At 41.2% G+C, this 22697-nt stretch overlaps 1 protein-coding gene across 3 annotated transcripts in view; it reads left to right on the top strand.

Moving 5' to 3' along the window:
* LOC122550094 (uncharacterized) overlaps positions 1-22416 on the top strand; it is a 146765-nt gene extending 124349 nt beyond the window's left edge. For all 3 annotated transcript variants that reach the window (XM_043690664.2, XM_043690666.2, XM_043690663.2), the window contains 2 exons: positions 12293-12417; positions 20717-22416. In XM_043690664.2, the coding sequence (XP_043546599.2) occupies positions 12293-12417; positions 20717-21249 (658 nt within the window). In that variant the 3' untranslated portion in view covers positions 21250-22416. The remainder of the gene's footprint in view (positions 1-12292; positions 12418-20716) is intronic.
* The last annotated feature ends 281 nt before the right edge of the window (positions 22417-22697 follow it).

Here is a 22697-nt window from a genome sequence, read left to right as displayed (position 1 = left end):
TCCCCTGCACATCAACATCTAGATCATGTACCAGGAGAAGCAAGAGTCCCAATTCCAACAGCTGGAGAATTACATTACAAACCTTCCTCCTTATTTGTTTGATAAAGAATGACAGAATTTTGGGAATAGTTCTGCCTTATGGCAATCCCTCCACAGTAAGTTAGTAGGAAGTGCAGTGCCTGGGAAGCCTGGTTAAAAGATCATTAGCGATAGGTGAGTATAAACCCTTCAATACATATCATGGATATGATAATGAGGTGAACATGTCTACGTAACATGGCTGGAGAGTGACAGAGTGCGAATGAGTGATGGTGCTATGAATGTAAGGTTGCAGTGAGAAGATGATGACTGTTACCCTTGTGGAGCATAGGAAATCATTTCTTTTTTTTCCTGTACTGGATCATAATAAATTGATGCCTGATAGAGGCATTGGTCTCGTGAACAAAATAGGTTCAGGTTGCTCGGGCTTTGAACAAGGCTCTGTTGTTTGAAATGTTGTAGTTTTCTGGCACCACTCCTAAGTCTAGGTAAAACTGAAAGATTATGGTTAGTGCCCCTGCAATTTCCACTCTCACTTCAATATCTTGACGTGCATCTCATTGCCTGTTTCATTGCCTGTCAACTTTAAGTACTAACAGTCTGTCCAACATTACTTCCTTATCAATTTTGAACCCTTCAAGTGACCTTGAGTTCCCTCCTTTGTCATTGTGGACTGGGTGGCATCTCTTTCTTTGTTAAAAACAGAATATGGAGGCATGGAATTGGCCATGTACATAGATCCCTCAAAGTTGCCACCCAGATTGATAGGGCTGTTAAGAAGGCATATGGTGTGTTTGCCTTTATTAACAGAGGGATCGAGGTTTGGAACTTTGAAGTCATGCTGCAGCTGTACAAAACTCGGATGCAGCCGCACTTGGAGTACTGTGTGCAGTTCAGGTCACTGCATTATAGGAAGGATGTGGAAGCTTTGGAAAGGGTTCAGAGGAGATTTACTAGGAGGTTACTTGGTATGAAGGGAAAGTCTTATGAGGAAAGGTTGAGGGCTTGAGGCTGTTTTCATTAGAGAGAAAAAGGTTGAGGGTTGAACTAATTGAGACCTACAAGATAATCAGAGGGTTAGATCAGGTGGACAGTGAGAGCCTTTTGCCTAGGATGGTGATCGCTAGCATGAGAGGACATAGCTTCAAATTGAGGGGTGATAGATATAGGACAGAAGTCAGAGGTTGTTCTTTCATTCAGAGTAGTCGGGGTGTGGGACGCACTGCCTGCAACAGCTGTAGACTTGCCAACTTTACTGGCTTTTAAGTGGTCATTGGATAGGCATAAGGATGAGAATGGAATTGTGTAAGTTAGATAGGCTTCAGATTGCTTTCACAGGGCGGCGCAGAATGTTCAATGCGCTGTACTGTGCTGTAATGTTCAATGTTCTCTGTTAACAAAAGTATTTATTTAAAATCTCAGCCATACCCCCTGCTCCCAAGTGAAAATCCTTTTTTTGCTCTCTATTCAGCCCTAGCCCTGTGTTTACCATTTTAAAATTCATTATATGCCCTTAGAAGACTTTGGGACATTCCTTTTATGTTAGCTGCCAGTCTTTTCTCATAATTTCTCACTGCTTCTCTTAATTGCTTTTTCACTTCCCCTCAACCTTTCATATTCCTCTTGGTTCTCAGTTATATTAACTACCTGACATCTGTCATATAGATTTTTTTTCTTCTTTGTCATCAGGGAGCTCAGGATTTGTTTGTCCTATTTTTCCCATTTTTATCCAAGTCATCTCCACTTTAAAAGTAGCCTGTTGTCTAGTTAGAGTTTTCCCCACCAACCTCTTGTTTCAGTTAATCCAGTCCAGTTTATTCTTACCCCATTAAAGTTGGCTCTCCAGCAATTAACCTTCTCTTACTCTGGATTGACTAATGTTATTCTCCACCATCATCCTGAACTTCAAGTTGACCCCCACTGATATTTGATCCTTGAGCCTCACCTCATTTGCAAGAACTAGGTCTAACAGTGCATTCTTTCTTGTTGGTGAAATCCTATGAATGCAATCTAGGAACATTTCTCACTTGTTATCCTTATAGTACCTTTTAAGTACATTCCTGAAGAAGGGCTTATGCCCGAAACATCGAATCTCCTGCTCCTTGGGTGCTGCCTGCCCTGCTGCGCTTTTCCAGCAACACATTTTCAGCTCTGATCTCCAGCATCTGCAGTCCTCACTTTCTCATAGTACCTTTAACCCCATCATTAGTACTGTGTAATGTTCGCATCTGTCGGTAAATTCCCTGCAGATTTGTTCCTTTTCCTTCTTACCACTAGTTGGTGGTCTCTAGACTATACCGAGCTACATAATTGTAGCCTTTTTGTTTTAGCCAAATTGGTGCATTCCTTGAACCCTCTGAGGCATCCTCTTTCTGCAATCCAGTGTAATGTGCTCTTTAACCAATACTGCCACTCTTCTCCTTTCCTTCCTTTTTCTATGTTTTCCGAAAGCATTATACCCACGGATATTTAACTTGTCCTTTCTTGAGTCACAACACATTTCCAGACGGCAATCTGTGTCTGTAGATTCCCAATCTTTTTTATTATATGCCATATATTCACATTCATAGTAAATTAGATTTAGATTTTAATTTCTTTCTGGTGACTTCACCTATTAACTTGTTATTCTCTCTGCTAGTGTCTACTGTATCTCTTAAGTATTTTTTGTAGTCTGGTATCTTCTCTATTATCCCCTTTCAGTTTCCAAATCCCTGTCAAGTTAGTTTAAAGCCCTTCTCATAGTACTAACGTAAGGTGCCATAACAATTGTATTTTCAGATGCATCCTGTCCAGCTTGTACATACCATCATCTCCAGAACAGTGCTAGTATCCCAGGAATTTCAAGTCCTCCCTCTTGCACCATCTTTCCAGTCACACATTCATCTGCTTTACCCACCTACGTGTATTTCCATACTCATTTATATGTGGCATTGGGAGTAATCCAGCAATTAGTACATTTAAGGTCCTGCTTGCTAATTTTCTACCTAGACCCCTAAATTCTGATTGCAGGATCACATCTGGCTTTCTAATGAAGTAATTGGTCCTAACATTGACGTCCTCTCCCAGAATAATGTCCTGCAGCTGTTCTGTGACATTCCTGACCCTGGCATCAGGGAGGCAACACATCATGTCTATTGTCACTGAAACGTCTGTCTACAGCCTAATCCATGGAATCCCATATTGCTTTCAGTTTCCTTCTTCCTCTTCTCCTGTACAGCTGAACCACTTGCAGTACCACATACTTGGTTCTGACTGCATGCACTGGAGGAGCCAGAGCCCCGCGCAGCTTCCAAATGGAAAACTGATTTGTGAATGGGAGCTCAGAGGAGTCCAGTGCACAACTTGCCTATTTAGAACAACACAGCAAGGGAACAGGTCCTTCAGCCCTGTAAGTTCTCTTGGACTTCTCTTGGAAACTTCCATATCCGCCACAGATTCACCTGCACCTCCACACACATCATCTATTGCATCCTCTGCACCCGATGTGGCCTCCTCTATATTGGGGAGACAGGCCGGCTACTTGCGGAGCGTTTCAGAGAAACATTTCAATTCCCCCTCCCACTCCACCAAGGATATGCAGGTCTTTGGACTCCTCCATCGTCAGACCACAACAAAACGACGGTTGGAGGAAGAACGCCTCATCTTCCGCCTAGGAACCCTCCAACCACAAGGGATGAACTCGGATTTCACTAGTTTCCTCATTTCCCCTCCCCCCACCTTGTCTCAGTCAAATCCATCGAATTCAGCACCGCCTTCCTAACCTGCAATCTTCTTCCCGACCTCTCTGCCCCCACCCCAGTCTGACCTATCACCCTCACCTTGACCTCTTTCCACCTATCACATTTCCGACGCCCCTCCCCCAAGTCCCTCCTCCCTACCTTTTATCTTAGCCTGCTGGACAAACTTTCCCCATTCCTGAAGAAGGGCTTATGCCCGAAACGTCGATTCTCCTGTTCCCTGGATGCTGCCTGACCTGCTGCGCTTTTCCAGCAACACATTTTCAGTTCTCTTGGACTACCCAGCAGTCCACCATTTCTTTCCTGCCTCCAGGCCCTTATGCTGTGGTTTAACAGTTTTTGGGTGTGCATTTAAATAGAACTAATGGCAGATTGAGAAAAGTTCAAATTCAAAGTTATGAGTGTGACTGAATATAACAATAGACATCTGGGAGTTTTTAGCTTATAATAAAAACAACAAGTGCCCGAGAAACTCTGCAGTTGGTGCAGAGAGAAGCAAATTTAACATTTGGATTCTCAAAACATTTTTTTTTGCTGCACAGATGCTGCCTAACCTGCAGTTTCTCCAACTTCTTTGTTCTTGTTTAGGATCTCCAGCTTCTTTGCTTTAATTGTGTTTTTAACTTAGCTATGTTTCAGCAAGTGTCTGTTGGGAATTTCTGACACACTAAATATCTACTTATTAAATATTAGTCTGCAGATTAAGTTGTTTATAAAAATGCAAAACTTGCGTATTGTCAAAAATAATTATCCTAGTATATTTTCAGAATTGAGTTGTACAAAAGACCATGAAATATAGGTGCAGGAGCAGGCCATTCAACCCCTCAAGAATGCCCTGCCATTGAACAAGATCATGGCTGATCTGCCCCAGGTGTCAGCTCACCTTTTTGTGCCAGCGCAGCATAGCTATAAACTCTCTGATATTTCAAAAGTGTACCTACCTCCTCCTTAAATACTTGCAGTGAACTCACCTCCATAACTTTTCGACAAAGATGAATTCCAGATATTCACTACCGTCTGGGAGAAGAAATCCCTTTGCATCTCAGTTCGCATGACCCCTTATTCTGTAACATTGTTCCCTAGTTTGAGAATCCTTACTCATCTCAACCACTACCTTGTCATGCCCCCTCAAAATCTTGTATACTTCAATAAGATCATTCCTCATTTTTCTGAACTGTAATGAAAAAAGGCCTAACCTCTTTAGTTGTTTTTGATAAGTCAACCCCTTAGCCCCCAAAATTAATGGACAATGGTCCTGTCTTTTTGGAGATGGTTATTGCCTGGCTTTTGTGTGGTGTAAATGTTACTTGCTACTTGTTAGCTCGAATTTGGATATTATCCAAGTCTGGCCACATTGGGTAAGGACTAATTCATTATCTGTGGAATCATGAATGGTGCTGAACATCATGCTATCATCAGTGAACATCCCCACTTCTAGACTTATGGTGGAGGGAAGATCATTTGTGAAACAGCTGAATATACTTGGACTGAGGACACTACTGTGAGGAACTCCTGCATTGATGGTCTCTGACGACCATAACCAACTTTCTTTGTGCCAGGTATGACACTAACCAATGGAAAGCATTTCCCTGATTCCCATAGGCTCCTGACTTGCTAAGGCTTCTTGATGCCATACTGGGTCAAATGTGGTCATGATGTTAAGGGCAGTCACTCTCTCCTCACGTCTGGAGTTAAGCTCTTTTGTGTGTGTTTGAACCAAGGCTGTAATGAAGTCAGGAACTGTGTGACCTTGGTGAAACTCAAACTGTATGTCTGTGTGGAGGTTATTACTTAGCAAGTATTGATAGCATGAAAACCAAATGAACTGCGGATGCTGTAAATCAGAAACAAAAACAGAAATTGCTGGAAAAGCTCAGCAGGTCTGGCAGCATCTCTGGAGAGAAATCAGACCCCTCCTCTGAACTGATGGTAGCTAGGAAACTGTTGGTTTATATGCAGAAGAACCTCGTCTACTGCTCACAATGTAGTCTACTCTATATTATGGAAGCATCACATTGATTCAGTGACCACTTTACAGAACACCTACATTTTGTCTGCAGAAAAGACTCTGAGCTTCCAGTTGCCTGCCAGTTCAACACACCACCCTGTTTCCTGGTCAATATTTCTTTCTGTCTCAGGCATCCTGCAGTCTTCCAGTGAAGCTTAGTGGTAACCTGGAAAAAGAGCACCTAATTTTCTGCTTGGGGATCCTGCAGCCTTCTGGACTCAATATTGAATTCAACACTTTAGGTTCGGAGTCTCCTATGTCCTACCCCATCCCACACATCAGGCCTTGTTATCATATAGACTGCTATTATACACAACCCATTATTAGCCACGAACAGTCCCCATTCATAGCTATTCATCCAGGCAAAACTGCGGACCGCAGATGCTGGAGATTAGAGTAGAGCTAGAAAAGCACAGCAGGTCAGGCAGTATCTGAGGAGCAGGAAAATCGACATTTCAGGCAGGAGCCCTTCATCAGGAATCCTCACTCTAATCTTGACTGATGGCTATTCACCCCAGTGGGTTGGATCGTTATGTACTGTTTTGTCTGTCCAACTGTTCTTTGCTGTCTTTGGGCCCTATCCCCATCTATTGTTTACTCCTTACCCCCTATCCCAACTTATCTTCTGTGTAAAAATCAACATTTTCCTGTCTACCATCCTTCTGAGGAAGGGTCACTCAACCCAAAATGCTAACTCTGATATCTCTTCACAAATGCTGCCAGAACTGCTGGGCTTTTCCAGCAATTTCTCTTTTTGTTGCTATCGATAGCATTGTTGATGACACCTTCCATCACTTTACTGATAATTGAGAGTAGACCGATGAGTCAATAATTGAATTTGTTGGATCTGAGCTGCTTTTTGTGCACCTGCACAATTTTCCACATTTTTGGGAATGTGCTTCTGTTGTAACTGTACTAGAATAGCTTGGCTAGGAGTGTCATTGCCTTTGGATTATTCAGTCCCTACAACCATTTCTTGTTATCATATGGAGTGTACTGAAATGGCTGAAAACTGGCATCTCAGATTCTGGTGACCTTCAGGGACGCTGAAGTGGTTTATCCACCAGGCACTTCTGGCTGCAGAGTTTTGAGCATGCATTATGTGTTCAGCCTTAAGTATTTAAAGTCCACCCCATTTAGCAAGATGATAGTGCCACACAAAATAATATTAGGTATCTTCAATGCGAAGGCACGCATTTTCTCCACAAATACTGTGTTGTGATCAGTTTTACATTTGCATCCATAGTAAGCAAATTGGTGAGGATGAGATCAAATATATTTTTCCATCTTGCTAGTTCCCTCCCTGCCCCGGGTGCAGTCAAACAGTTGTGTTCTTTAGGCTTGACCAGCTCAGTCGGTAGTGGTTCTGACAAGCCACTCTTGGTGATGGACATTGAAATCCTTTAGGAGAAAGTGAGGACTGCAGATGCTGGAGATCAAAGCTGAAAATGTGTTGCTGGAAAAGCGCAACAGGTCAGGCAGCATCCAAGGTACAGGAGAATCGACGTTTCGAGCATAAGCCCTTCTTCAGGAATGATCCTGAAGATTCTCCTGTTCCTTGGATGCTGCCTGACCTGCTGCGCTTTTCCAGCAACACATTTTCAGCATTGAAATCCCCTACCCAGAGAGCTGCCACTCTCAGTGCTTCCTCCAAGTGGTGTTCAACATGATTTATCAGCCAAGAGAGAACAGTACATGGTAATCAGCAGGAGGTTTCCTTGCCCATGTTTATCCTGATGTCATGAGACTTCCTGGTGTTTGGAGTCAATATTAAGACTCAATAGGGAGTCTCCCTCCTGACTAGTGTTTACCACTGTGCTGCTACCTCTGGTGGGTCAGTCCTGCTGGTGGGATGGGACTTGCCCAGGAATGGTGATGGTTTGTCTCGAACATTGTCTGTAAGCTATGATTCCATGAATACAACCATGCCCAGCAACAGACTGACAGGTCCAAAAGACTGCTCTCCCAATTGTTGCACTAGACTCCAGGTGTTAGTGAGGAGGCTTTTGCAGAGTCGAAAGGACTGCTTTTGGTGTTGTCATTTATGGTGCCTTAGTCAATGCCAAGTGTTCCGCCCTGTTCATTCCTTTTCTGAGACTTTCTAGCTTTACAACAGAATCATATAACTGAGTGGCCTGGTAGCTATTTCAAAGGGCAGTGAAGAGTCAAACAAAAAACCCAAAGAATGCAGATGCTGGAAATCAGTAACAAAAACAGAAATTGCTTGGAAAACTCAGCAAGTCTGGCAGCATCTATGGAGTGAAAGCAGAGATAACATCTCTGGTCCAGTGACCCTTCTGCAGAACCAGAAACTTCCTTCCAAGATAAATGAATGTCTCATGACCCTTTGGCTCATCCCTGAATTTGAAGCAGCTCTACTGATGGCTGAAAGCTGAGATTCTCTAAAATACCTGTGGTATATAAAACAGGTGATGGGTGGATCAGTGCTGGAGATCTAGCAGTTAGCTAATAACAATGATGTGTGTAGTTTCTTTCATGCAGTCAAGACTATTTGCAGTCTATGTACCTAATGCCCCACTCCAATGCTGGTCAAGAATGGAGAGGTGCTCATCAAGGACATCGAGGTAGATACCTTTTTATGCTGAAGCTGAAGTTAGGGGAGGTGAGGAGCACATAGATGGTGATTTTAATTTGATTTATTATTGTAACATTACCTAAGTACTGTATAAGTTTTGTTTGCTTGCAGCACAGACAGATCATAACACACAAAGACATACCAGAATATAGGGTGATTGAACAGAGCAAGGAATACAAAGCTGCAAAGAAGGTGTACAGAAAGCAAGATCAACATTAGATTTGAATTTCAGAGGCCCATCAGTAGTCTAATAATAACAGGGAAGAAGCTGTTCTTGAATCTGTTGACACATGTGATTAAGCTTTTGTATCTCATGCCTGACTGAAGAGGTTGGAAGTGATTATAACCGGCTTGGGAGGAGCCTTTGATGATGTTGGCTACCTTTCTGCAGCAACAAGATGTGTAGATGGAGTCAATGGATGGAAGGTTGGCTTGCGTGATGGTCTGGGCTGTGTTCACAACTTTCTGTAGTTTCTTATGATCCCAGGCAGAGCAGTTGCTTTACCAACCTGTGATACACCCAGATAGAATGCTTCCTATGGTGCATCTGTAAAACTTGGTCAGGTTCCTTATGGGCATACCGAATTTCCTTCGCCTCCTGAGGAAGAAGAGATGTTGTGCCTTCTTGACCGTCACAGCAATGTGAGTGGACTATGATAGATTGTTGGTGATAGTCACTCCTAGCAATATGATACTCTCAACCATCTCCACCTCAGCTTCATTTTTATAGATAAGGGTGTATCCTCCTCCTTGCTTCCTGAAGTCCAGGATCAGCTCTTTAGTTTTGCTGACATAGAAGGAGAGATTGTTATCTTTGCACCAGGTCACTGAGCATTCCATCTCTTTCCTGTATTCTATCTTGTCATTGTTTGATATCCCACATCACTTCATCTGACGAAGGAGCAGCCCTCCGAAAGCTTGTGATTTCAAATAAATGTGTCGTGTGACTTTTGACTTGGTCCATCCCAGTCCAACACTGGCAATTTCACATCTTGCTACATTGTAGATACCATGTAACATTAAGTCACATAAGGAAATATCCGATCAGATAACCAAAAGCTCGGCCAAAAAGATATGTTCCTTCTGTGTCTTAAAGAAGGAAAGTTTGGTAGACGGGCAGAAAATTGTAGGGAGGTAGTTTGAGTATGGTGCAGAAGCAACTGAAGGTCTGGCAACAGTAATTAATGGGAATGCATAAGAGCTCAAAATTAGATTGGCATAAATATCCTGGAGGGTTGTGGGATTGGAGGACATTTCAGAGATAGGGAGTTGCAATGACATGGAGATATTTGAGAATGAGAATTTTAAAACCCATTTCATTGCTTGGCTGGGGCCTAGTGAAGCACAGCAAACGTGGGGTTATCGGGGATTGTGATTTGCTATGAGTTGAGACATGAGCAACAGAATTCCAGATGTAGGCATCACAGGCCAGGCCATCATTTTTTGCCCAACACAAGTTGCTTTGAACTCAATGACTTACTAGGTCATTTTACAGCATAATTGAGAGTCAACTAGATTAGTGTGGATATGGATTTACATGTGGGCCAGATCAGATAAAGATGCAGATTTCCTTCCTTAAAAGACATTGGTGAACCATCCAAATTTTTCCAACAGTCTGGTAGATTGACAGTCGCCTTTGCTGAAATTAGCCTTATATTCCAGATTTACTCATTAAATTCAAATTTTAACCAGCTGCTGTAGTAGAAGCCAAACTTGTATCCCAACAGCACTTTAGGACACCCGCACCAATCAACCACACCACCCCGTGGTCCAACATTTCAACTCCCCCTCCCACTCTGCCGAGGACATGGAGGTCCTGGGCCTCCTTCACTGCCGCTCCCTCACCACCAGACGCCTGGAGGAAGAACGCCTCATCTTCCACCTCGGAACACTTCAACCCCAGGGCGTCAATGTGGACTTCAACAGTTTCCTCATTTCCCCTTCCCCCACCTCACCCTAGTTCTAAACTTCCAGCTCAGCACTGTCCCCATGACTTGTCTGGACTTGTCCTACCTGCCTATCTCCTTTTCCACCTATCCACTCCACCCTCTCCTCCCTGACCTATCACCTTCATCCCCTCTCCCACTCATCCATTGTACTCTATGCTACTTTCTCCCCACCCCCACCCTCCTCTAGCTTATCTCTCCACGCTCCAGGCTCACTGCCTTTATTCCTGATGAAGGGCTTTTGCCCGAAACGTCGATTTCGAAGCTCCTTGGATGCTGCCTGAACTGCTGTGCTCTTCCAGCACCACTAATCCAGAATCTGGTTTCCAGCATCTGCAGTCATTGTTTTTACCTCCCAACACTATTTGCCTGGGTCTCTGGATTATTAGTTCAGTGACATTACCACAATTCCACTGTCTGTCCCAAGCAGTGTGTCAACAGTATACATGTGAAAGCTAAGGTTGTGTCTTTGACTAATGTTGTCAAGTGGAAGTAGGTGAATGGGAAATAGGAGAAGGCCAAGGATTAACAGAAATAATTCTGAATCACTTGCGCAAGTCTCCAATGTCGATCTTATTTGTTTGTTTACTAATTCTAGTTCTTCTGCCACTTTGGAGGTGAAAGACGACTCAGTTCCCATTGAGGAAGCTCAGTATAGGCATGGTGGATGATATGCACCCTAGCCTGCAGAGGTTGGCATTTTGGTGTGTCCTGTGTCAGTGTGATGGAATTCAAATTAATGCATGATAAAGGGTACTGATCACCTCGTGAGGAGCTCACACAGCCATATGGCCAGCTCATCCCTTAGAATTGTGTACTAACACTGACACTATCCTATGAAAGGACAGATTGCAGGAGTGGCATGCTACTCTGGAAGACTTTGACAACTGTGAAATTCAAAGCCAAAGTGACGTCTATCTGAGCTTCCTTCATCCTTATCTGAGTCAGTATCTATATTCCAGCTGGTGAATTAGAACACTTGGCATCTTGTTCTACTTGCCCAGTTTCTCTAAACCCAGACTTCTTTTTATTTCTGATATCTCTCTAAAACAAGAGCAACAAGACCAGGCTTGGGCTGATATGTCATAAGTTACATCTGTGCTGCACAAACTTCAGGCATGACTCAATAAGAAAAACGCCTAACCATCTCCCCATAACATTCAATGCCATTACCATTGCTGAATTCCCCATCAATACTCTAGGAGGTTACCATTGATCAGAAACTTAACTCAACCAACCATATAAATACTGTGGCTGCAAACTCAGCTCAGTAGATGGGAAATCTCCAGTGAGAAAAATATCTTGTGACTCTCCAAACACTATATACAAGACAAATAACAGGACTGTAACAGAACGTTCTGCTCATTTAAATGAGTGTACTCTACACGCTGGACACAATTTACCACTTTTTATATTTATTTCATTCATCTTGCCTTCCAAATGGTAGTAATACCGCCATCTGCATGCGGAGCTGCATCAAGATACAAATGACAGCATTTCTAAACATGAGAGTATTACTCTAAAATGACCATGTGAGCCCATTAATCAATTTTTTGTTCATGCTAATTTATTGCCCCCAATTACATTAGTCTTTATCTTGCATATTAGTGTTTTCTGTGGCATGTTATTGAATACTTTCTGAAAATTGAGTTATTAAGTATATTCATGAATGAAATTGATTGATAGATACTTGGACACTAATTGAATAAAGGAATAATAGAATAGGGTAAGGAAAAATAACAGATTGAAGATCAGCCATGATCCCATGAATGATAGAGCAGGCTCCAGTTTCTGTGTGGTCTATTCCTACTATTGGTTTTGCTATGTTTTCTTACATGTATATTCGAGAAAAAAGTACTGAAAAGAAGTTGTCCTATTGGAGCCATAAAGATACATTTAGCTACTGTTTGCAGATTTGTTTGTTTTAATCATATTACTTTTTTAAAATTGTCAATTCATTCTGCAGGTACATATCTCATACTTTAAAATGTTGCTTATGCAAGTATCCACATCTGGACAAGCTTATTCTGACAAGAAATGTGGAGATTAACTGCAAAAATATCTTTTGCACCATATCACTGATGCAGTGTTGTAAGTTGTTTATAACTGCAGTTAAATTATTTTAAACACTAAAATGCTGGAAATATTCAGGAGAATAGAAGCATCTATGAATAGAGAGCCAGGGTTAAGGTTTGTATGGCACAAAAACAAGGGATACCCTCTGCACCCTCTCCACTGCAATCATGATTAGAAATGCACACAATATTTCATCTGCAGCTTAACCAATGCTCTATAAAGTTGCAACAAGAGTCCCCTGCTCCTATATTCTACACCCAGGCTAACAAAGCCTTCTTCACCACCCAATCTACCTGTGATCTCACCTTCAGGGAGAGTCAAGATTCCTTTGTTCCTCAGTATTGAATTGAATTGAATTGAACTGAATTAACTTATTATTGCGTGTACCAAAGCACAATGAAAAGCTTTGTCTTGCAAGCAATACAGTACGCCTTGTTATAGGCAAATAAACTGCATCTTACCTGAGTATCAGCAAACAACTGATCTAGTAAGTGTTAAAAACCAGACAGGCCTCATCTTGATGAGGTCAGGATGGTTTGCCTTCTGTCTTGGCTCCAATCAGCTTGATCCTTGCTCTTACTTAAAATCAGTAATTGATTACTAATTAATATAAAAACATCAAAAAGGACTACTATTCAGCATAATCATGCCGATCCCCTAACTCAATGCCATACTCCTGCTCTCTTCCAATACCTCTTGCCACATTTTTCTTCTGAAAGTACCTCTATTTCTTGTTTTTATTAATTCACAGGATGAGGACCTCGTTGGCTAGGCCAGCACTTATTGCTCATCTAATTGCCCAGAGGGCAGTTAAGAGTCAAGATAACTTGAGTAGGAAAGAATTGGAGGGATAATGGGACAAGTGCAGGCAGGTTGGACTAGTTTAATTTGGGATTATGGTCGGCTTGGACTGGTTGGACTGTTTCCTTGACATATGACTCTATGACTCTGTTTTTTCTCATAAGTTTTCAGACACTTTTTCAGAACAGATTGTTTCCATAAATATCACCTTAGATGCTGAATCCAGAGGGAAAAAAAGATAAGCAAACAAAGTGATTGTTGATAGTAAGCCAGAGAACAAGAGTTGATACTGGCAACTGTGAGTGGCTGAAAATTAGTTGGTAGTAATGGAAGCAACCCTTGTCATGACAAGACCAGGGGCGTGGAAGTGAGTAAAATATGTGGAAAGGGATATACATCTCTAAACTTATTGAACTCTACAATGAGTTCTGCCAGTTCCCCAAGCAGAAAATGAGATACTGTTCCTCCAACTTGCGTTGAGCCTCATCGGAGTAGTGTAGCAGGCCAAGACAGAAATGTTAGCATTGGAACATGGTGATCTGTTAACATGTCAGGTAACTCAAAGTTTAAGGTCATTTTTATGGCCATAACAGCTATAGTGCATTCATTTTTGCTCATCCAAGTCATTTTTATGAATTGTGTATAGTTGTAGCCAGTTATGGCATCCAATATATGCTCTGAACCTTTGCCACCCTTGGTGCTTCCTCAAAATGGTGGTCAACATGGAAGAGTACTGATTTGTCAGTGAAATGGGTGGTTTGTGGTAATCAGCAAGTAGTTTCTTTACTCATGGTTGATCTTAGCTGTGAGATTTCATGCTGTCTGGACTAGATTGGAGGACTCCCAGGACAACTCCCTCTCAGCTGGTGATGGTATTGTCGGGACATTGCACGTAAGTTATGATTGCATGAGTGTGACTTTGTCAGGCTTTTGCTTAACGAGTTTAAGATAGCTCTCTCAATTCTGACATTAGCCTCCAGATGTTGGTTAGGAGGACTATGTGGGGTTGACATGGCTGAATTTGCCATTGCCATCTCCAGTGTCTTTGTTAATGGTAGGTGGCCTGTCCAGTTTTATTCCTTTTTTGTGTCTTTTCAGCAGTTGATACAACAGAATGGCTTGATATTGGAGTGAGTCAAATTGGCAGGAGACTGACATCTTTGATTTTGATTTTAATTTGATTTAATTTATTATTGTCGCATGTACTTAAGTACATTGAAAATTTTTGTTTTGCCTGCAGTACAGGCATATCATAACATACAAAGATTGTAGGGTAATTAAACAGAATGAGAAATATAAAGTTACAGCTGCAAAATAGGTGCACAAAAAGCAAGATCAATATTAGATTTGAAATTTGAAAAGTCCATTCAGGAGTCTAATAACAGCGGGGACGAAGCTGTTCTTGATCCTGTTGGTACATGTGTTTAAGCTTTTGTATCTTCTGCTTGACAGAAGAGATTGAAAGAGATAATAACTGGGATGGAAAGGTTCTCATCTGGATCATCAACTTGGAATGTTGCGTTAAAAGGGTTGCAAATGGGAATATTTATGAAAATGTGTCCTTTAGTTTGTCGTATAATTGTCCATAACCATTCACAACTGATTTGGAGATGCCAGTATTGGACTGGGGTGTACAAAGTTAAAAATCACACACCACCAGGTTATAGTCCAACAGGTTTAATCGGAAGCACTAGCTTTCGGAGCGCCGCTCCGGTTGTGTACTCTACAACCACCTGATGAAGGAGCGTCGCTCCGAAAGCTAGTGCTTCCAATTAAACCTGTTGGACCATAACTTGGTGTTGTGATTTTGAACATTCACAACTGGGTGTGGTAGGACTGCAGAGCTTTGGTCTCATCAGTTGATTGTGAGATTGTTTAACACTGTCTATTGCATACATGCTGCTTAGTATGCATGTAGTCCTGTCTTGTAGCTTCACCAGGTTTGGATCTCATTTTTAGGTACAAAATTTAAAAAATATATAAGCCATGAGTATTAAGTTAGCCTAGAGCAGTGTTTTGTGGACCAATTAGATGGTGCTATTTTCTGGGTCTGTAGATTAGAAGGAGCAAATAGGTCTTGAATAGAGTGATATGCTCTTCTTATGGATGTGGGGGTTTCACGAGTGTTTAGGGGTGACTGAGGATGATATCTGCAATAAATGTCATTGGTTACAAATCCTGTCAGATCGAACAGATCAGTTGGAGCCACAGTTGGAGGCAATGAGGAATTTACAAGAGGTAAGAGGTGTGATGGATGGCAGTTTATAGGAAGGGAGAAAATCTGCCAATACAGTCTGGCAGATGGCTGAATTTGACTTAACTCCAAGAAAGGTAGGTGAGGTAGGTGGCTAGTACAGGAGTCTTCTGTTGCTATCCCCATTTCAAACAAGTATGCTGTTTTGGAAAATGCAGGGGATGATGGACTTTCAGGGAATGTAGCACGAACAGTTTCTGGTAAAGACTGGCTCTAATGTAATGAGGGGTACATCTAGTTCCAAGAGATTGATTGTATTAGGGGACTCTCTAGTCAGGGGCACAAACAGGCATTTCCGCGGCCAGCAGCGAAAAATCAGAATGGTGTGTTGCCTCCCTGGTGCCTGGATCAAGGCTGTCTCAGAGAGGATGCAGAGTGTTCTCAAAAGGGAGAGGGCTCAGCAGGAGGTCATTGTGCACATTGGTACCAACTGCATAGGAAGAGAAAAAGATGAGATTATGAAGGGAGAATATAGAAAGTTAGGCAGAAATTTAAAAAGAAGGCCCTTGAGAGTAGTAATGTCTAGAATTCTACTGGTGCTACAAGCTAGTGAGGGCAGGAATAGGAGGATAGAGCAGATGAATGCGTGGCTGAGGAGCTGGTGTATGGGGGAAGGATTCACATTTTTGGATCATTGGAATCTCTTCTTGGGGTAGAGGTGACCTGTACAAGAAGGACGGATTGCACCTGAATTGGAAGGGGACTAATATACTGGCAGGGAGATTTGCTGGAGCTACTTGGGAGGGCTTAAAATAGTAGAGATTAGGGGCGGGTGGGACCCAGGGAGGCAAGCGAGGAGGGGGATTGGTGTTTTTGGTAATGAACTTAGGGAGGATATTCCCGGAAATACATCCAAAGAAATTATTTGTTGGAATTGAGAAATAAGAAAGAGATGATCACCTTATTGGGATTGTATTATAGACCCCCTAATAGTCAGCGGGAAATTGAGAAATATATTTTGTAATGAGATTTCATTTATCAGTAAGAATAATAGGGTGGTTATGGTCGGGAATTTTAACTTTCCAAACATAGACCGGGACTGCCATAGTGTTAAGGGTTTAGATGGAGAGGAATTTGTTGAGTGTACAAGAAAATTTTCTGAGTTAGTATGTGGATGTACCTACTGGAGAAAGTGCAAAACTTGACATACTCTTGGGAAATAAGGAAGGGCAGGTGACTGAGGTGACAGTGGGGGAGCACTTTGGAGCCAGCGACCATAGTTCTAGTAGTTTTAAAATTGTGCTGGAAAAGGATAGACCAGATATAACAGATGAAGTTCTAAGTTGGAGAAATGCCAATTTTGACAGTATTAGGCAAGAACCTTGAAAAGCTAATTGCGGTGGGGGGGGGGGGGCAGATGTTCGCAGATAAAGGGATAGCTGGAAAATGGGAAGCCTTCAGAAATTAGATAACGAGAGTCCAGAGACAGAATATTCCTGTTAGGGTGAAAAGAAAGGCTGGTAGGTGGAGGGAATGCTGAATGGGAGTTCTGTTAAGAAAAAGAAGGAAGCATATGTCAGATATCGACAGGAGAGATCGAGTGAATCCTTAGAGTATAAAGGCAGTAGAAATATACTTAAGAGGGAAATCAGGAGGGCAAAGAGGGGACATGAGATAGCTTTGACAAATAGGGTTAAGGAGAATCCAAAGGATTTTCACAAATAGATTAAGGACAAAAGGGTAACTAGGGAGAGAAGAGATCAGCAAGGCAGCCTTAGTGTGGAGCTGCCGGAGTTGGGGGACATACTAAACGAGTATTTTGGATCAGTGTTTACTGTGGAAAAAGACATGGAAGAGATAGAATGTGGGGAAATAGATGGTGACATCTTGAAAAATGTCCATATACAGAGGAGGAAGTGCTGGATGTATTGAAATGCATAAAGGTTGATAAATCCCCAGGACTTGACCAGGTGTATCCTAGAACTCTGTGGAAAGCTAGGGAAGTGATTGCTGAGTCCCTTGCTGACATATTTTATCATTGATAGTCACAGGTGAGGTACCAGAAAGTGGAGGTTGGCTAATGTAGTACCATTACATGGGAAATAGTGATATGGCTAAGCCAGGGAACTATAGACCGGTGAGCCTAATGTCAGTGGTGGGCAAGTTGTTGAAGGGAATCCTGAGGGATAGGATTTACATATATCTGGAAAGGCAAGGACTGATTAGCGATAGTCAACAACTTGATTATATTTTTTGGAAGAGTAACAAAGAGGATTGATGAGGGCAGAGCGGTGGATGTGATCTATATGGACTTCAGCAAGGTGTTCAACCGTACTGCTTAGCAAGGTTAGATCTTGCGGTGATAGTGGAGGTTTGTTTTTCAGACTGGAGGCCTGTGACCAGTGGAGTGCCACAAGGATCAGTGCCGGGTCCACTACTTTTCATCATTTATATAAATGATTTGGATGAGAGCATAAGAGGTATAGTTAGTAAGTTTGCAGATGACATCAAAATTGGAGGTGTAGTGGACAGCGACGAAGGTTATCTCAGATTACAACGGGACCTTGATCAGATGGGCCAATGGGCTGAGGAGTGGTAGATGGAGTTTAATTTAGATAAATGCGAAATGCTGCATTTTGGGAAAGCAAACCTTCGCAGGACTTATCCAACTTAATGGTAAGGTGCTAGGGAGTGTTGCTGAACAAAGAGACCTTGGAGTACAGGTTCATAGCTCCTTGAAAGTAGAGTCGTAGATAGATAGAATAGTGAATAGGCATTTGGTATGCTTTCCTTTATTGGTCAGAGCACGGAGTACAGGAATTAGGAGATCATGTTGTGGCTGTACAGGACGTTGGTTAGGCCAGTTTTGGAATATTGCGTGCAGTTCTGGTTTCCTTCCTATCTGAAGGATGCTGTGAACTTTGAAAGGGTTCAGAAAAGATTTACAACGATGTTGCCAGGGTTAGAGAATTTGAGCTATGGGGAGAGGCTGAATAGACTGGGGCTGTTTTCCCTGGAGCGTTGGAGACTGAGGGATGTCCTTTAAAGAGGTTTGTAAAATCATGAGGGGCATGGATAGGATAAAGAGTCAAGGTCCCCCTGGGTTGGGGGAATCCAGAACTAGAGAGCATAGGTTTAGGGTGAGAGGGGAATGACATAAAAGAGACCTAAGGGGCAACGTTTTCACGCAGAGGGTGGTACATGTATGGAATGAGCTGCCAGAGGAAGTGGTGCAGGCTGGCGCATCCATAGGCATCTGGACGGGTATATGAGTAGGAAAGGTTTAGAGGGATATGGGCCAAATGCTGACAAATGGGACTAGATTTATTTAGGATTTCTGGTTGGCATGGACAAGTTGGACTGAAGGGTCTGTTTTCATGCTGTACATCTCACTGACTCTATGACTTTATGACCTGATGCTGTTCCTGATGTGCTTTCCTGTACTCTTTATTGAAGGATTTGACTACATACCTTGGTAGTCATGACAGGTTGTGACAGGAAGTGATATATGCCAGGCTAGGAAGTTAGAAGCTATGAGAGCATAAAATTCTACTGCTGCTGATGGCCCATAGTGTCTCATGGATACTCCAATAGTTTCTTGATGGAGCTAGTCTCATTTAGCGCAGATGTAATGCCACTCGATATGGATGATATCTTTAGTGTGAACACGGAACTTAGGCTCCCGAATGACCAAATACATGCATCAGCAACATATATCACTGGGGTTAAGTTTAAGGTGAAGTATGTTTTCCCTCTTTCTAGTTCCCTCATCACCTGATGTTGGCCCAATGTGGCAGATATGTCCTTCTGGACATAGTAGCTGATTCTGTAGTAATACTGCTGAGTTAGGAATATGTCAGATTGAGTAGTAGGTCCAAAAATATGAGGTTATCCATGATGGTAGGAAGAATGGAAGAATAATTGAGCAGAATATTTTGTAAACAGTTAAAGGTTAGAAAGTATAGGTGTCCTTGAAAATAAGTCACTGAAGGCTAATGTGCAGAAGCAGCTAACTATTGGAAAAACTAATGTTATGTTGACTTTGATCATAAGAGAATTTGAGGACAGGAATAGTGATGCCTTGCTTCAATTGAATAGAACGTTTGGTTCAGCTGCATCTGGATTACTCACTTAGGAAGGATGTTATTGCTGCATAAGGAGTGTAGCAAAGGTTTATTAGATCTGTTTCTGGGATGATGGAACTGCCCTATGAAGAGAGATTGGGCAAACTGGGCTTGCGTTCTCTCGAGTTTTGAAGTAAATCAGGTAATCTAATTGAAATCTACAAAATATTTAAAAAGATTGAAAAAGTAGATGCAAGTAAGATATTTCTCCTCGTTGGAGACACTATTCCAAAATAAGGCTAGGACCTTAATGTGAAGAGTTTTATTTTTCTCAGAGGACTGTGATTAGAGTCATAGAGATGTACAGCATAGAAACAGACCCATCGGTCCAACCTGTCCATGCCGACCAGATATCCCAACCCAATCTAGTCCCACCTGCAAGCACCCGGCCCATATCTCTCCAAACCCTTCCTATTCATATATCCATCCAAATGCCTCTTAAATGTTGCAATTGTACCAGCCTCCACCACATCCTTTGGTAGCTCATTCCATACACGTAACATCCTCTGCATGAAAACGTTGCCCCTGAGGTCTCTCTTATATCTTTCCCCCCTCACTCTAAACCTATGCCCTCTAGTTTTGGACTCCCCAACCCCAGGGAAAAGACTTTGCCTATTTATCCTATCCATGCCCCTCATAATTTTGTAAACCTCTATAAGGTCACCCCTCAGCCTCCGACGCTCCAGGGAAAACAGCCCCAGCCTGTTTAGCCTCTCCCTATAGCTCAGATCCTTCAACCCTGGCAACATCCTTGTAAATCTTTTCTGAACCCTTTCAAGTTTCACAACATCCCAGAGGACTATGGAAGCTCAGTCTTTGAGTATTTTTAAGTGAAGATTGACTGATTTCTAAATATCAGTAACAGACAGCATTAAGATGATAATGTGGGAAAAATAATTGAAATGGTTGAGCAGCCACAATCATATTGAATGATAGAGCAAGCTTGACTGGCTGTTTGGCCTTATTCTAATCCTATATGTCTATGAATGGAATTAATTATTTTCAAAAGGACGTACTGGATGTAATTTTAGGTATTCCATCTAATACTGTTGCATGTAATATTACTTGAAAATTTTAACTATTAATGTGTCTATTAAATGCAAATCTTATTTTACTTTTAACATGTTTGCCAAATCTTTTATTTTGGGGAACTTGACCTAGGTTATAGCTATTAATTAATGTTACCAACTTACAGATACAAAGGAAGTCAAGAAACAGAATATATTAAAAGATAAAGAAAGAATTATTGAAGAAATGGAGGCAGTCAAAGCTAGTGCTATTACAAGACTTTCAGGAGAGAAACACAGTGATGGCACTGAAAGAAAGCCAATTAAGTTGGAACGTTCTCGACATCCTGAACCAAGTATTTTGTCAGTTGCTCGAGTACAACCAGAATTAGGTCTCGAAATTCTGAATAAGGATTTACAATTAGGTGACAAACAGGCAGAAATAAAAGAAGAGATATTGAACAAAAACTTGGAAATAAAAAACAAAATAAAGAATGAGGAATTAGCCAGAAATAAAGAAAGAGAGAAACTGAAGCAATATAACATAGCTAAGTTATCTTCAAGTTCACAACGACCAGAGCTGCCTGCTTCAGGAAATGAAGAAAATACTTTGGGCAGACTGCATAAATTGAAGGAAGCTTTAAAATCACTTTATCACTACGCCTCTCATCGAATTGCTAGCAGAGATGCTGATCAATTTGCAGTTAAACTTGACTCCTGAAACAATGGAGCATTACTTTGAACAGGACAGAACAGAAACATCAAATTTTAAATTTTGATGTAGAAATTATCACAACGCCAAATGATTCATTTTTTTGTGATTAAGAAATAATCCAAAAATAAATTGGGGTCAACGTTTAAGGTAAATTGATTTTCTGATGCTTTATGGTTGTCAGCCTGTACATAATACATTTATCCACGCTACAACACCATTGGAACATTTTCTCTATGACAATAATATTGCTGTTTTATATATAAAAATTATTGAAGCATTTTTCTTTTCCAAATGTATCAGAACATTTACAGACTTGCCAACAGCTACTAGTTTCGGCAATTAATTAATCAGAGCAATAAAGAAAAAGCTTGAAAATGTCTCAAGGTTGTCATAGAAAATTTATCAGCATGATCCAATTTCCATCAAAGAAATAAAGTTCAAAATTGGCAAAACTGAATGCATGCTCAAAAAAAAACATGGAGACAAGGTAGAAACACACAAAGAGGCCAACGCATCTAAAATGTGAGAGATGGGAACTATGAAATCAAGGCAACATGGAGGAATGTAAGGTCATAGAAAAATGAAAGAAATAAGTAAAACAATACCTTCCATTCTTTATTACACAAAAGAGATTTGTCCATAGAGATCAAATGTGAATAGAAGTACATTTTGTGCATACTAGATTTATGTAATTTAAAGTAAAAAAAAAAATCTGAAATAATAAAAGGTGAAGAATACATTTCAAATAGATAGGACTCAAATCCCATATATTTATATTTAGAAACTTAAGTTACAGATTTCCTAAAAATAAATTTAGTCGTGAAGTAATGATTAAATGATAATATCTGTTTGGAAAATTTAATTGTTGAATTTGTATGAAGTGATAGTTTCCATGTTAATGTAAAATTACAGAGGGATTGTTGATAATCCTCTCAATTTACACAGTTTAAAGATTTGTTTTTGTCCTCTTATGCAATTCAACATCTAAGTTAGAGCTTCTCATGAAGCTCAGCATCATACCTAATCTTGGGAAATTTGTTCATGATCTATGCTTGATTGTACATGCATCAGCTTTTTAATCATACATTGCACACATCATTCTAAGTGTTGTCTGTGCTTTCAAACAGATTAATAAAGCTTAACAACAGTAGCAAGTACTTGTGTTTTCAGTAATTAAACAACTGCTGATTAGAAGTTATTTTTCCATAAAAATGGTTGGACAAAATCTCACATTTATGAAGTGCCTTTAATGCAATAAAGGTGCAAAACAGGAACATTTTAAAGCAAAGTATAACATTAAGCCACTTGAACTGAAAAACCAAAACCCTTACCAGGAACATAGGTTTTAAAGGGGGAAAGAGTGCTTGAGAGGCGAAGAGAAGGGATTCCAGAAATGTGGGGCCCTGACGGATGAAATTATGGTCACCAACAATGATTCAATCAAAGTATTGAAT

The sequence above is a fragment of the Chiloscyllium plagiosum genome, unplaced genomic scaffold (assembly GCF_037043375.1).
Source record: "Chiloscyllium plagiosum isolate Xiang-an unplaced genomic scaffold, Cpla_swu_hap1 HiC_scaffold_5, whole genome shotgun sequence".
NCBI lineage: Eukaryota > Metazoa > Chordata > Chondrichthyes > Orectolobiformes > Hemiscylliidae > Chiloscyllium > Chiloscyllium plagiosum.
Note: the sequence above shows the minus strand (reverse complement) of the source record. Positions and strands in the feature narration are given on the sequence as shown.